Source organism: Canis lupus, chromosome 7 (assembly GCF_003254725.2).
Source record: "Canis lupus dingo isolate Sandy chromosome 7, ASM325472v2, whole genome shotgun sequence".
NCBI lineage: Eukaryota > Metazoa > Chordata > Mammalia > Carnivora > Canidae > Canis > Canis lupus.
Window position 1 is genome coordinate 47,417,370 of NC_064249.1, and position 17,051 is coordinate 47,434,420.

Genomic DNA, 17,051 nt, shown 5'->3' on the forward strand with positions numbered 1-17,051 from the left:
TCAAATACTACTTTCTTATCAATATATTTTGCTTTATTAAACACATTAATTATATTTTAAGGCCCCCCAAATATTAGTAAGTTACATAAAGTGCAGTTATTAGAAGTAATACTCTCTGATCACAAGGCAATAAAACTGAAATTAAAAATAAAATTAAAAAATCTCCACCAGCTGGAAATTGAAAAGAGCTTCCTACTTATCAACTCATACATGAAAGGAAAAATACAAGTAGAAATCATAAATTTCTGAAGAAGAATATAGAACTATATAGAAGATAGAAAGTAGAGATCAGAGGATAATTCATATCTACAATAAGTTTATCAACAAAATTTAAAAGAATAAAAATAAATGAATGAGTTAATGAAAAAAGTAAACCAAAGAAATAATAAAACAACCAGGGAAATAATACAGACAAAAGCAACAAAGGAAATAAAAGAAAATCCACGGATATTATTATTAATCATAGTAATCATAATGAAACAAGCATTAAAATCTTTTGAAAACAATCTACAAAATAGACAAACTGAAAACTACTTTAAACAAAGAAATAATGGATACAGGAAAAAAATTATAAGGAGGAAACTGTACTAATAAAAAGGAAATTGAAAACATCACAAGGCACACTTCTTTGAAAAGACTGAAAATCTAAATGGAAAAGTTGTTGGAATAATAGTTTCCTAAAACTGTGCCCAGCAGAGTTAGAAAACTTGAATAGATAAATATGCACAGAATAAGCAGAGAAAGGTTACCAAGGAACTACTTCTATGAAAAAGACAACTGGCCTGGATGGTTTCATAGGTTCTACTAAACTTTCAAAAGCCATATGGTTCCAATGCTATATTGTTTCAGAGCATAGAAAATGAATGAAAATCTCCCAAATTATTTTATAAGGGAAACATAGGATTGATACTAATCCAGGTGAAGATAACCCAACAAAGAAAACAAACATTACTTATGGATAGGAACTTGAAAATCCTAAATAACGTATTAGTATATTCTAATACCACATTAAGGAAAATAAGGCATTGTGACAAAATAGATTCAATCCTGGATGCAAATTTGGCTTAATATATGGATGGCTATTAAAATAAGTCATCAAAAAATGTTATCCATTAATGGTTTTCAGGAGAAAAATCATGTGATTATCTACATTATACTGAAAAAAATCTTTGAAGAAGTACAACTCTGATTCCTTATTGATTTCAAAAAAGCAGAAATCAATTACTACTTCCATAATATGATGAAATATGTAATATATCACAATACTAATGCCAGTATTTTACTGTGAAAATAAAAGTTGTTCCCACTGAGATCAAGAAAAAAGTCAAAATGATCATTGTTTGCACTGCTATTTAATTCTTTCCTGGATAGATGAATTAACCAATGAATATTAACAAGATAAATTATGAAACAAGAAGTGGAAGCTGTTTCTATTTGTATATATATATATGATAGAAACTCCTAAAATGTATGATAAAAATAGCTCAAATAATAAAATCCTTTAGGAAAGTAGAGAGTTTAAAATTAGCATATACAAATCAATAACCTTCATAAAAATAAATATAACTACCCCAATGGCTCTCTTTGATACAGAGATTCTGTGGTCCAATGCCAGTATTTATCTAATTCATACACACAAGTCTATATTGATCAAGGGTTCTAAGATACCTAAAGGGATACAACCGATTTTTGTGCTTGCTTCCCATCATCCCATCCCATTTCCTCCTTAGCATTCTTATTTCTGGCTGATGTACACAGCCTACAGCTGAGTTCAGTAATACTATCTCTGAGACAACTGCTAAATGTACACTGGCAATGATTTTGACTCTGAGTGAATCTCTGAATACAATAAACCTCTTTATATTGTCCAGAGTTTCAGTACTTTGTAGAATATTTCTTAACTATTTCAAATACATACTTATATACAAAAAAACTCACAACAAGCCTGTCTTATTATTGAAAGACTTTTTTTTTTTTTTTTTTGGTAATCCCTGAAAAATGTTCTGACTCTATTGATGCAGCAACTTTTCTAAAGTGTATGGAAAATATGAGATTGTTCCTCTTCAAAATTTTCCAAAGTGACTCATAATCTTTTACAGAACAACAAAGTCATACAGAATAACTCTAGGATAATATTTGTGAAATTTATTTCTGGTAATATATTGCCCTCCTTTCCTAAGTCTTTCTGAACATATAATTTTTTCATGATTTCCAGGTGTATTTTTTGTCAACTGATCCATCAACCTGGTTCACACTCAAGTTTAGGAATTTTGTATACTACTCCTCAAGGGATACTTAAACAAACAAACAAACAAACAAACAAACAAACAAACAAAAAACCAACAAAACAAAACAAAACAAAATACAGCCACTGGGTGGCTCAGTAGTATCTGCCTTTGACTCAGGGTGATCCTGGAGTCCTGGGATCAAGTCCCATGTTCGGCTCCCCACAGGGAGCCTGCTTCTCCTTCTCTCTATGTCTCTGTCTCTCTCTTTGTGTCTCTCATGAATAAATGGATAAAATCCTTAAAAATAAACCAAAATGCATAATAAGAAATGGGTATCTACACTGAATATTAGGAATGCCTGAGAGGTAGATGTGAGGTTGGGGTTTTTAGAAGCTCTTAAATCACAATATTTATAGATGTCCTCTTTTTAACCAAAAGATTGACTGCTGAAATTTATTATTCGCTAGGACAATATCTCTTAATATTGTGTACAGGTGGGCAGCCCGGGTGGCTCAGCGGTTTAGCTCTGCCTTCAGCCCAGTGCGTGATCCTGGAGACCCGGGATCGAGTCCCATGTCAGGCTTCCTGCATGGAGCCTGCTTCTCCCTCTGCCTGTGTCTCTGCCTCTCTCTCTCTCTCTCTCTGTGTCTCTCACGAATAAATAAATAAAATCTTAAAAAATATATTGTGTACATGTATGTATAGGATGGCATATTTGGGGAAGGCAGGAAAAACCTTCATTTTCATTAGATACTTAAAAACCAATGTGTTAAGACATTATAAAGCCTTTGTATAAAGATACAATAAAATATCTAAAAAGAAAGGAGGAGCTATTATTGAGTTTCTGCCAGAATAGCTCTTTGGCAAAAGAAAGTAGAATCCCCAGATTTTAAGGATGTAAACCTGTATATTATAAAATAAATAAAATTTAGTCTCCAATACAATCAATAGATATTTAGCAGATTACTTATCTCCGACATTGAATTTGACATGTGTTTAGGCGAGATTTTTTAAAAATTGTTTGTTTTACATATCATCTTCGCAAAGGGAACTGGCTCTTACACATCCCATCAGGCATCCACTTTGTAAAACACAAAAGAAACTTTTACAAATCAATCTTTCTAAAATTATCTTTTGAAGTTCTGGAACAAAGCTCAGCTGGCTCTCTTTTCTTTGGTTCTGTCTCAGTGGTAGGGCAGAGGATTTGAGAATTGAAGGGCTTTTTCAATTATACAAAAAGCAGCAGGTTTCCATGAAAGCACAAACTCCATCATCTAAATATATGCTAGGTATTCTTATAAATAAGTGAAGAAGTAAATCTTTGATTCATTTATTTCTGATACTGGTTTTGTGATTCTCAAGTGTTATATCAAATATATATATATCAGTTTTTAAAATGGTTATATATTCTTTCTTAAATTTGTCCCAAACTTCTTCACCTTTAAAATTCTTTCCAAAAAAAAAATAAATAAATAAAATAAAATAAAATAAAATTCTTTCCAAGGTTTATAGAAATTAACTTAAACACTAGTTATACACAGTGTTTTCTAATGCTTCTTGGGAACTTTGAGGACTATCATGTACTGGCTCCTGGTTGATGAAGAATTTAAATATGTTGATTGAATAGTATGACACTTGCGTGGAGAAATTATCATATTGCTAAAGAAAAGCAGAGCTGGACACTACAGTGGTGAAAATAGATTTCAACAAAAATTATAATAGGGGAAAAAGAACTCCCTCAGTTAACTGAGGCTCAATACTGAGGCTCAATACTGAAGCTCAATACTGAGGCTCAATACTGGGCTCAATTCCAAATATAGGGACAAGTGGGAATGCATAGCCAAGAAGCAAGTTGGAAATTAGTGAATGGAAAATCAGGGGAGATTCTGGCTGAATAAACTTAATAGGATTCTTGCTGAAGGTCAGCCAAAGCAAACATGGCAGATGGAGATGAAGAACTTGATCAGATATCAAGGGTGACCATTTATCAATGTGGAAAATTCTCTCTAAACTGACTTGGTAGGGTACAGCTAAAACTTAGCAAAGCAGAGATGAGCATGGATGCCTGACAATCATGGCCTGGTTTAGAAGGAGGCTTCAGAGGAGCCTAATGAAGGTTTGGTCAAGGAGAGCCTTTGTTAGTATGATATTAAAATGAAGGAGAAGGTGAAGGCTGTGCTACACTACAGGATAAAGGCATGCTCATGAGTAGAACGTCCTTCCTTCTTTAAGTCTGAGAACACAGAGTAGCTGGGTTTGAGTAGTGGTAGAAGTCAAGCCTGAAGAGATGTAGTGAACCCATGAAGGACCACATTTATTCTTTATCCTAACAGTTGCTTACATATGAATAACTAGATTTTTTTTAAAAAAAAGATGATTCTGGTGTCACTGTGGAAGTTAATGGAAGTTAAAGAAAAGAGCTCCAGAGAAATCAATTTTAAGTCTATGGCAACAGGGATTTAAAATAAAAGATTCTAAACTAGTGTAATATCACAATTAAGACATTTTGAAAGATATTTTAGAGGTAAAATAAAAATTCATGGAAACTATGGAAGATATGAGAGGGGAAATGTCCAAAGACATCTTCAAGATTTTAGCCTAGATAATTGATTATCATAAGGTGGATGATGAGGCTTTTGTCACTTAGTGAATAGGTACATATCTCTTCACTTTAAGTAGAGTGGGTAATCTCCTTTTAGTTCTAAAGTTACTAAGTCTGAGCTGTCTTTGAAATTTAGTTGATTGACTAGCCAAGCCAAAAGTTCATTGTGAGGCTAGGCCTCCAATCTCCGCACTCTAGTTGGGAGTAAACCAGCCAGGCAGTAAGAGATAGAGGATACTGCTCTTTTAAAAACTCACAAAAAAAAAAAAAATCCAAATTTTCCTTGATATCTACTTAATAAACATGTTGCTTTCAGTTTGTTTACCTGAAATATTTAACTCTTTAAGTCATCTGTAAGAAATGTTAATTTTCATTTCAAAAATTTGCCCTAAACTGTCAAATTAAGAAATACTTTCATATGAAGACTTCCTTTGTCAATGCAAAGACAGGAAGTCAACACTATTAAAGTGTAAACAGAAATTCTTTATCACTGGGTCAGATTCTGTTTCTTTGCATTTCTCAGCAGGTTTAGTCTAGTGCCTTGTGCAGGTTTGCTGAATTTAACTGTCTTCTCTGTTTTAAACATTTGCTGGAGCATGAACACATTGTTAAAAGAAACCAGAGCTGGGTAGTAAAATGGTAAAAATAGATTTTATTCAGGAACTATTGCAATAAGGTTAAAGAGAACTCATTATAGACCTGGACTCAACTGTAAACACAACAAGGAAAAGTGGAGATTTATGAGCAAGGAATGGGGGGACAGGCAATGGTGGATAGATAATTACTAACAGGAGTAGGGGAATTCTTACCAATCAGACTTAAAATGATTCTTGCTGAAGACAGTCCAGGGAGATCAAATATCATGAGTGGGAGTTTCTCACCAACTTGACTTAGGATTCTTGCTATCACTGGGCTATGCAGGTCTAGCAAGGGCAAAGGAAGGAAGAGAACTACTATATACAAGTCTTTTTCCAAGTTTCTTGCTTCATTCAGCATCCTATTTGTCTCCTAATAATGGACATTTACATGAGGAAACTATAATAGAAAAATTATGGATATTTTGTAAAATTATTGATTGGAAAAGAATGTGGAGAATTTGGAGGAAATATCCCCCAAAAGTAATGAAAATTAACAAAAGGACCTAAGTAGCAAAACAACAGTGACAAATAATTTTAATGAAAAAGCTGGCTAAGGATAAAAACTCATATAATCATGTATCTTTAATAACTAACAGAGCCTCAGAGATTATCTCCTTATTTTAAACACGAGGGAGATAACTAAGTCCCAGAATATGTATAGAACCTTTAGTAAAAGGTTCTCAACCAATACCAACTTTTACACCAAGGCAAGCCAAGAAGGATTCTATAGCTACTTTATATTCTCATTATGCCAAGAGCCTTATTTTTACTACAATGTAATTTTTATTAAAATACACTTAAAATTTTGATATATTTATTCCAGAGAAGTATCTGGCATTATTTTCTTTCTAGAAAACATTTTTTCTCCTCTAGAATTTTCTCTATCATTTGGTGGTTCATGTTGCATAATTAAACTAGTCACTCAGAGAAATAAGTCACTTACTAGATCTTATTAAAAGACTGATGAACTACATTGGTGAATAACTTATTGATGAATTGGTGAATTTTTATTAAGTTGAATTAATTTTTTTTTCAGCAATGACAATGCAGTTTATTAGCCATCAGTTTCCTGATTATCACGACCCCACTATTGGTGAGTATGAGCCTCTTTTCTCTTTTAGACCAAATAAAGACAGTCTAAATAAGTGGCTGACAAATATCGTTGATGTTTATGGAGAATAAGAAATATGTTTACATTATGACCCAGTACGCATACACATAAATATAGAGCTTATAAGCTACCATAATACAAGCTTTGAGAAACAGTATTTGTCCCTACTTCTGACTGTGTACTCTCATATTTTTCATTCTATTCTATTTCTTCCTGATAAATGATGGCTGGAATACATTAAGTTGACTTCAGGATCCACTAATGGATATCTACCTGCATTTGAAAAGCTCTGCTCTGGATAATATAACTGATGTTGATTGTATGCTTATTTGGTCATTTGCTCACTTAGTGTCTGGATCCAGTGTCTGGATCTTCTACTGCAGAATTGGTTAACCATGTTAATGGTGCATTTGGAAAAGACTTTAGATATAGATATAAGTTTGTTCACCAGTCTCATCTGGTAAATGCGGAAACTGAGATCCAAAGAGTCAAAATATTGTTAAAGCCAAAAATCCAGGCATGTTTCATTCTTCCTATCCAATTTTCTTTTTATCATGCTAAGAGCAAAAATACTGCAATTGGGAACAAGTTTTCTTCCTCTCTCAAAGCAGAAAAGATGTTTTTAACATTGCTTTACTCCTGCAAAGAGCTACTCTGCAGGATCAGTTGGAAATTCCCAGAGTCTGCTATAGGACTTGTTGTCTAGAAACATATTACTGTTGAAAACACATCAAATGTTAATTCATGGGAGAAGGAAAACACATAGTTCTGGACCCCTCATGGCTGCTTGGTTGCCTAGATTGTGAGCAATTTAGACTATACACCTCATCCCTTATCCTCTTTATTCCCTTTGTCTGAGTATTTTCTACCATCACTTCCATGGGGTATGATCCTCTAATTCCTATTTTGCTCATCAAGCAATTTTAATTCAAGGTCCTACTGTGTATATAAAATATTATCCTATATGTAATAGGATATAAGGTATCTGCCTGAATACTGCTGTTGAAATGAATAAAATGTACTCATTTTTAAATGTCCCACAATTCAGCAAGACTTCATCAGTTAAACCAATTAGTAAGATTTCAGTGCAGGAAATTTATGCATTGTTAATCAGAAAGCACTTCCTCAAGGAGTTGAGTCTTATTTCTGAAGAGAAAATAATCACTTTGTAAAGTTTTAGAAGCAATCCTCTAAATCCATTTTCTAAATATCTCGCTTCTGGAATGCTGGTGACTTTGCATAACGCACTATGAATTACAGAAGAGGAGAAATCTCTAGTCTGGAAAATTCAACAGTATAATATATCATTTGTGAAATCACAAATTCACTCTGTTGTTCATTACTTTTCATCATCGTTTAAGCTTTCTATGCTTTGGTATTTGAAAAAGCTACCTTTGCTCACCAGCCTCTCCCATCTACAGCTTGAATAGGACAATATATGTGAATAAATTATAAATGGCTCTTTCAAGAGGAAGAAATAAGAAGAATATGATGATGATTTTTTTAGATTTCCATAAAGTACATCCATCATTTGAAATTAAGCTAACTGGACATTCTGCACTAACAGACAGCTAAAATTGTACCTTTATCTGGCTATAAATAAAATAGCTTTAAAGGAAGAAGTTTGAAAGTGGAGACACAGAGCACTTTATTACTATCAATTCGATTTCCCATCATTTTATGTCTTGTCTTTTCTAATGAAAATATTGGTTAATAATTTTCCATTGGTATCCTGTTTGAGGAAGGTAAAAATCCCAATAATTTACTTTTCATCTGCTCAAGCTACATAACTATAACTCAGTCTGGCTGATTTAATGGCCCCTCAAGGGGAAATTCATATTAGTACATTTTGAAATCGTACAAATTAGAGAAGAATATGCCTATTAAGGATACTTATTTCACAATTTATATAGGAAATGAATATTTTTTCAATTCTGTGCAGATTTGTTTGTCATCCTACTGACTGAGGTTTTTGAAGAGCTTTTCTCTGAAATGTTTGAAGGATTTGCATGTTGTTTTTCTTCCTTACATTCATCTTAAAATTATTTTTCTTTCAAATCTACATCAATTCTGAAAATTTAGATTCCCTTTATTAACTGACAAGAATTAGGGATATTATCTGATACCAATGAATGTTGTACCCAAAGGCATAATTGTTTTTCTTAAGTGACAACATTTTCAATCTTAGTAACCAATGCAATGGGTCTAGCATCTGCAAATCCACAGAAGATACCTATGAAAGGGATATTGAAAGGTATTGATTCTATTCTTTCATGAGAAGACTTCACTCAAAAATTAAATTAAGGAACTTAATTTAATTTAATTAGGTGCCAAATATGGATAAATTGAAGCTTTAATCTTTAAAATGAGTAACTCTAAGCATTAGACATTAAGTATGGTTTGATTTTTTTTCCATAGTAAAGTAATTATGGAATAATAAGAAATGTTTTGACCAAAGTCCTGATGTTCAACCCTTCGTAATAAACACACATTATTTTTTAATTAGTAATAAATCATTAGCAATAACTATTGCATGTAATTTGATCGGCAAAAAATTTAAATGCCTACATTGCCAAGCAATTTGCTTGTCCTCTAGAAATAAAAGATTAATACAGCACAGTTCAAGCCCTTAAGAAATTTTCAACTCAAAAAGAATTCAGACAAATACACAAATATTTATGTTATCTATGAACTTAGTTATTACTATAAAAAAGAAGCAAAGTGCTGAGAGGTTTTGAAAGGATGGGGAGGAAGTTCAGTGACCCCCTCTTAAAGTTGTATTCACTGTGATTTCAGATCACAGTTTCCTATGTTTAAAAGCCAAGAGAGGAGGTGTCTGGGTGGTTCAGTTAGTTAAGTGTCTGCCTTCAGCTGGGGTCCTGAGACAGGGGTCCTGGGATAAAGCCCCACACCAGGCTCCCTGCTGGGTGAGGAGCCTGCTTCTCCCTTCCTGCTCCCCCTACCTGTGCCCTCTTTTTTTCTATCTCTATCAAATAAATAAAATCTTTTAAAAATTCATTAACTAATTAAAAAAAAAACCCAAGAGATTCCTGCTGTCCATTCTAGAATTCAGGATCCTTTGAGGAGACTTTTCAGAGAAGTCTGAATTTCTCAAAGACTTGAGTTATTTGAGAAAATGACCTAGGATGCTTTGTTTTGCTATGTCCTTTAAATTTTATTGTAACTTACTCAAAATTAAAAATCTTATTGTATGTAATTTTAGTTTAATATCAATCGGATATCAAGTTTTTTTTTTTTTTTGAAATACAGTACAGTGTTCCTTTCCTCAAAACCAACAATATAAATATCAGGTTCTCATTTGTAGACTGTATATTTAGTTCAAATGATTATTTATTATTTAGTTCAAATGATTATTTAGTTCAAATGATTATTTATTGATATCTTTATATGTTGAGAATTGTTTCTCTTCATGTTTTATTGGTAATCAAATGAAGGCAACTTGTGAGCATAGGAAACCAGGTAACTTTACTTGGAAAATTACATGGGTGGAAACAAGACATAGCATCAAATAGATTGCTCTGAATAAGAGATTTGATACTGGATGGAAAATTTTGAACCATGAAGGATTTGTGTTCCCTCTCAGTTACACAGTATCATAACTTTGATCAAGTCATGTACATAATTAGTAATTATCTCTCACTGTCCTCAAAGAGTAATGTTTTGGCCTCCCTTCTCTGCAAGCCTATAAAATTTTATCACATAGATATTTAGCACCTATTATGTGCCAGGTACTACACTATACATGGATATATAGAGAGAAAAACACAAGTGCTTTCGAAGCACTCCCAGTAAGGTGGAAAAGATAAATTAGCAAACAAGATCATGCAATGAGTTCATGATATAGAAAAACAGAAGATGCAGAAGAGGGCAATGTGGGAACATCTCACCTGACCTGAAGGGGAACAAATATGTGGAGAGAAACTATTCCCCATACTGAGTTTTGAAGATGGATAGAAGTTAGGCAAATGAAGGAAAGAAGAAAAGACATTCCCAGAAGAACAAAAAATACAGGCACCCAAGTAATATGATACAACATGTGACTGAGTTGGAGCATTTCTGGAATCAGAAGTCCTAAAGATGAAATAATAATGATACAATGTGCAGAGTTGCAAGAGGGTGGGAAAGACTCCAGGTCTTTAAAGATCTGACTAAAGGTTTAAATATCTACAGTCCTGTACTCTTATCTGAGATAAAATATATATATATATATATATATATATATATATATATATATATATATATTATTGACTTTTACATTTAGATAGCTCTGAGGCAGAAAAGAGTAAACCTCAAATTTAGCTAATAATGGATTATCTTTAATAGACTTTTACTTCTTTTAGGATTATTTATCATAGGAAGCCTCTTTATCCACAGGATTTCATGCCAAAAACCCAACAGAATTCTTGATACCTATCTCAACTTGTCCTATATTAATCACTCAGCAAATTCTGTTGTTGCTACCTCCTAAAAATATCTTGAAACTGTCCCCATCTCTCTGTAACTGCCATTGCCTTCTTATTCTAAGCTACCCCCATTTCCAATTTAGACTAGCTCTTCCAGTTGTTTTTACACGGAGTCCAGGAATATCTTTAAAAACACAAATTTGCTCTTCTTAACATTTTCCAGTGTTGTCAGTTATTATTAGGATGAAGAATAAAATTCTAAGAATAAAGATTCTCATGGTCTTGCTACTGTTGCTTACACACTTGTCACATTCCACCTCCTTTTGGGTTTCAACCAAATCTACCTTATTTTAGATGAACGAACTTCCTAAGCCCCTTTCTGCCTTGAAACATTTATGCATATATTTTAGCCCTAAACGTTCTTTACCTCTCCACTCTCCATATTTGCCTGGGTAGGTCATACACTGGTCCAGTTTCAGCTTAAATATTGCTTCCTTAAGAGTCCTCTTTGATTACCTAGAATAAAAATATGTTCTACTTTCATACATTCATTCAGAACCTTGACTATACCTTAACGTCACTTATCAATATATAACTAAATAACCTTTTAAATTATTTGTTTAATTAAAGTATCATAAGGATAGGAACTTCAATATATTATTCACTAGTGTTTCCCCAGACCTTGTGTTATGCCAGGCATATAGTAGATGCTCAATAAATATTTATTGAATAAAGACTGGATGAATAAATATTTCTAGAAAAGAATTAATCACTTTTACATTTTGCTACAGTTAACTTTAGAGTCCTAGGGAGTGATTAGACTAATAATTAATCAAAAGTGTGTTAGTGTCTTCCCTAGAAACTCCCTATATATGTTAATGGCTATTTCTTGACCTAAAATGGTTACCAGAAGAAAATTTCTTTGAAAAATTAAAAGCACTATACTAATGTCAATTATAATTTCTTCTGCTTTCTCTTTTTACTATTTCTCCTCTTCTTCTCTATTCAATGTTAATTTATTAACACATATTTGTTGGGTAGCTACCATGATTTGGGCGTTGTATAAGGCATGGTAATGGATGGTACCCAAAAATAAGCAGGAATGCATTCCTCTCTGAGCCTCTCTGCCTAATTTTATTTCATTATCTGTAAGAGTTGATAATTTTTCTTTATCCAGAGTCAAATTATCCTTTTTTCCTCATTGCATTAGGATAACTTGAGGTCATTGTATAAGTACATCAATCACATAATTTGATTAGAAGAAAATTGGTCTTAAGGACCTATCCAATTGTTTCTTTGGGTTGCTTTTTCCTGCAGAAGGAAAACAACTTTCACAACCCAGGAATCAGTTATCACTTTGTTAATCTACCTGTCCAAACATTTATTCAGTTCTTATGGTGTCCAGAATTTCATATGACCAACAGGTTTCCAGCTATACTTACCTATCCTATCTTCAAGGTACATATTCTTTTATAATTGACTCAGCTGTGAATGCTTTTCCTCTTTTAGTGTTTTAGACTTCCAATTTCACTTACAGACCATGCATGAATACTGCATAATGCATTCACCTGAAATATTTATATTCTTTCTGAACAATTGGTAAAGACTTTAACAAGCTCTACAAGAAAAGAAGAAAATGTCATATAGAGATTTAAGTCTTCCTGAATGATTTAGGAAATTCCAAAAAAAAAAAAAAAAAAAAAGGGCAAGGGCTTCACTTAGGTGGCGAAGTACATCAACAATATGGACAGGTCGTCTGTGGATAGCACCATGTCTAATGATTATGATTGCACCACAATACATGAGTGTGAAAAATATCAATGTGATTAGACCGGTGTAGGAGAACGGTACCACATTAAGTATACATTTCTCAGTATCTTTGCTGAAACACAAAATTCCTAAGCTAAGAATTTAAAGGAAATAGTGTGTTTGAATCAACTGAAATGGTCTGCTTAGTGTCTAAAATGTACACTAATAGAGTCACCTCTTTGTGTCACTAGAAAATCCCTGTTAAAATGTAAATGCTCAGGGGAGAGGTAATGCCCAGAACCATTAGGAGTCATTTATACATTAGCATAGATTAATGTGTCTGATTATTCTAGTGAGCAAACCACAATGCTATGATCCTTAGAGCAGCACTGAAGGGATAGCATGAGATTTGGAGAAGTGGGGGGTATTATTACCAGGTAGAATAAGTGCCAGAGTATAATTCTTGAAGGAAATTAAGGTTTAAAAAACTGAAATTGAAGGATTGCATTAGTGGCTCTGGAATGCCAAACATATTAGAACAGAAAGGAAGTAAGTATGGAATCAGATCAGAAATTGAACTCTGTTTTCACTCTGGCCCCTGATTTTCTTTCCACTTATCCTGTAACGCTGTCTTGTTTGCTATTCTCCAGCCACACCAGTCTTCCTTCAGTTCCTGAAATATCCCAAGCAAGCTCTTCCTTGAGTTTTAGCTTTTGCCAATATGCCATTGTCTACCTTGAACACCTTTCCTCTGCTTTTCACTACAAAGTTCCTTTTCATCCTTTAGCACTCTGCTTGTATATCACCTCCCCAAAAAGGTCTTCTTTTCCCAACTTAGCTGCTCAACACATAAATCCCCACCACCTGTGTAACATACAGATTTATTCTCAATATCAACACGTGTCTTTTCTCCTTAATAATATTTATCAAATTCCACATTGAAAACTGTGCTGTTTTTTGTCTGTCTTTCCATGTGGGATATAGGCTTCATGATGGTAGGGACCATGTCTACCTTGTTCACTGTATTTTACACAGAACCTAGCATAGTGAATGGTTTACAGGGAATGCTGAAAATACTTGTTGAATTAGAGAATGTGTGAATGACTTTGGTGTCCTCTTTTCCCCTCTTATCTACATTATATTCCATAATCACAGAATTTCAGATCTCTTTCCTTTCTCATATTTGATGTAGTAAGCTAAGCACTGCCCAGGCTAAACCCAAACATCTGCTTGTTCTGAAACAGCATTGGGTCAACTGAGCATGACCATGCTTCCTGGTCTCACTTTAGATATACCTCAAGTGGACTTTGAGTTAAGCTCAGCAAATACATACAGGTCATTGTCTACTCATTTTCTAACACCTCTAACACCAGCAACTTCTCCCATCTTCACACTCTCTATGACCTTGCTTATTTCTGCAGTCAAATGCTCTACCACTGAGCTATACCCCCGACCTTGCTTGTTTCTGTACTGAGAAAAATTGAAGCAATCAGAAGATAAATTTCCAAAGAATCTCAACCCTAAGAATCTTCCAAAGCTACCCACCTCTCTACATCTATACTTAGTCCTCCTACTAATTTCATTACTTAGATATCCATGTTCCTATATAAGTGTGTACCACACTTTCCAGTCAGTAGATCCCATCCTCCTTTTCTGCTGAAGAATCCCACTCAAGTAAAATTTTTTTCTCTTTTATGGAGCATTTTGCATCATCATAAAAACATGCTGCTATGTCTTGCATCTTAAATATTAAAAAGAATTTAATTTTTGATTGATTTTTCTCTGCCATTACCACCACATTTTCCCACTATCTATGCTGTAAAGCCCCTCAAAGAGTTGTTTATATCCTCAGTTCTAATTCTTCTCTTACTTTCTTCAATAAACTCTAGCCAGATTTTCAATCCTATCACTCCACTGAAATTGCTTTTATCAAGGTCAGTTTGACTCTATAGGGGATAATCCAATGGCTGATTTTCATTCTATCCATTTTGATCTACCAGTAGCAGTTGATATGGTCTACCACTCTCAGATTTCATCCAAACTTCTTTATTTTTAATTTTTTTTTTTTACTTGACATCCATTTTTGGTTTTCTTCTAACTACTATGTCAGCTTCTCTGACTCCTGGCTGGCTCTGGTTCTTCCTTTTCTCCTGGATATTGGAGTGTGACTGTAAGACTCAGTGCTTGGTCCTGTTATTATCTTTCTATCCACATATTCTTTGTTGGTGATCTCCTTCAGCTTGGATGCTATTTATATGCCACAACTCAAGAATGTTATCTCCAACTCTTATTTCTTTCCTGAATTTTAGACCTGTATGTCTAGCTTTCTATTCAGCTCTGCCATTTGGATTCCTAATAGACTCTGTCAAAAACTGACTTCTATTTTTTTCCACAAAGGAAAAGAATTTTTTTTTCTTTATAGCCTTTCCTATTTCTATGGCAATCCCATCATTCAGGCCTAAAACTTTTAAGTCTTCTTTGAATCCTTTCTTTGTCCACACAACATGCCCTCAGGAAATCCTGTGAGCTTTTTCTCTCAAAATATATCCCACATCTGCTTATTTCTCACTATTACACCTGTTACCATCTTGGTATACACCAGCAGAATCTCCATGATGGATTATTACTCTAGTTTCTAAGAGGTCTCTCTGCTTCTACTTTTATCCTGCTCTCCAGTCTATTTTCACCACAGCAGGCAAAATATTATTTTTAAAAAGTTAATCTACATTATGTCACACTGTTCAAAACCCTTCAGTAGTTCCCTATTCCACTTGGAGTAAAAGCTAACATATTGGCAAAGGCCTTAAAAGTCCTCAGAAACAATATCCCCTCCTCCTCTGACTATTTCTTACCGTTCTTCCTCATTCATTTGATTTCGGCCACATAAATCCCCTTGTTCTTTCTGGAACATGCCAGATAATTTCTAATCTTGGCCTGTTTGCACTTGATTTTCCCTTTCTGGGAACATTCTTTCCTTGGGATACTCACAGAGCTAACCTCATTACCTACTTCAAGTCTTTCCTTTGGGTATGGATGCTTCTTTTCAGTCAGGCTTATAGTAAACACCACCAGAACTCCTGATTACATTCACTATCTTCATTTTTCTCACAGCATATATCACCTTTTAATTCACTATAGTTACATTTGTATTCCTTTGCTAGAACATAATCTGTTTTGGTCACAAAAGACTCCCAAGAATCTAGATCACTGCCTGGTTCATAGGAGCTGATCAATAAATTGAATGAATGAATGTTTAAAATACTGACCTTTCAACCTTGAATAAATTAGCATACATTGCTGACCTTTCCTCATCTATAAAGATGAGGTGATGACACTATTTCTCATAATTGTTCTGTGAGATAATATATATATGACTGCTTCACACTCTGCTCAAGACAAAATGAATATTGTAGTTTCCTCAGTAGAAGTCAATTGAACTGTAAGATAAAAATGATAATAAGGAAAGCTGTCAGGAAAAGACCACCTAGATTTTGTGCTTTTTTTTTGAAGGCCCAGAGAATCCATGCTGGAGAGATGGCAAAGTAATCAGAATGACAATTTATTAACTTACAATGATGTTACTGTCACTGCAACTGGAATTACTCAAAGCTTGTATGCTTATGGACATTTTTCCTGTGGCCAGCCTACATAAAGGAGAACAAATCATAATTATAAATCCCTGATTCAATTTACCATATAAAGTCTCTATCAAAAAAAAGAGTAGATATGAGCAGCATACCATCTCCATGACAGCTATCTTACATGGAAATATAAAAGTTGCCTGTAAGGCATTGAATCAGTCCAAAGGGAGTTAGTTAATAGAACTGGAAGTTTAATGATGTCAGGCTAAGAACAAGGGACATCACCAGGACCACACTGGTTTTGAGCTGGAGGCTACAGCACCTCCTTCTTGGCTCCAGAGTGGACTATTCTTAGATCATTCCTGGAAATAATTGAAATAACACCTGCTGTTTTCTCAGTATATATAATAAACTAATCCCCTTCTGAATGACATTCACTGAATTGACATTCATTGTTTATATAAATTAACATAATCTTTTTTCTATTGAGTTCTGTGGGTTAGGAGTAATTATGACTCTTTCAGGTTGTGTTGCCTATTAATATTCTCACTTACATTCATTCTTTAATAAATAATGAATAAGCACCTAATGTGTACTGTGTACTCTTTTTGGAGCTGGGGTATAGTCATGGACAAGACAAAGTTTCTGCCCTCATAAAGATTATAATTCAGTGGAGGAGAAGATCACTCAAACTAATAAATAAACACATAATGTCAGG

The 17,051-nt window shown here is 33.8% G+C and overlaps 1 protein-coding gene across 7 annotated transcripts in view; it reads left to right on the forward strand.

Annotated features, from left to right (window-relative positions):
* RIT2 (Ras like without CAAX 2) overlaps positions 1 to 17,051 on the forward strand; it is a 475,191-nt gene that overhangs the window by 158,958 nt on the left and 299,182 nt on the right. For all 7 annotated transcript variants that reach the window (XM_035719223.2, XM_049112675.1, XM_049112676.1 and 4 more), the window contains one exon: positions 6,505 to 6,561. In XM_035719223.2, the coding sequence (XP_035575116.1) occupies positions 6,505 to 6,561 (57 nt within the window). The remainder of the gene's footprint in view (positions 1 to 6,504; positions 6,562 to 17,051) is intronic.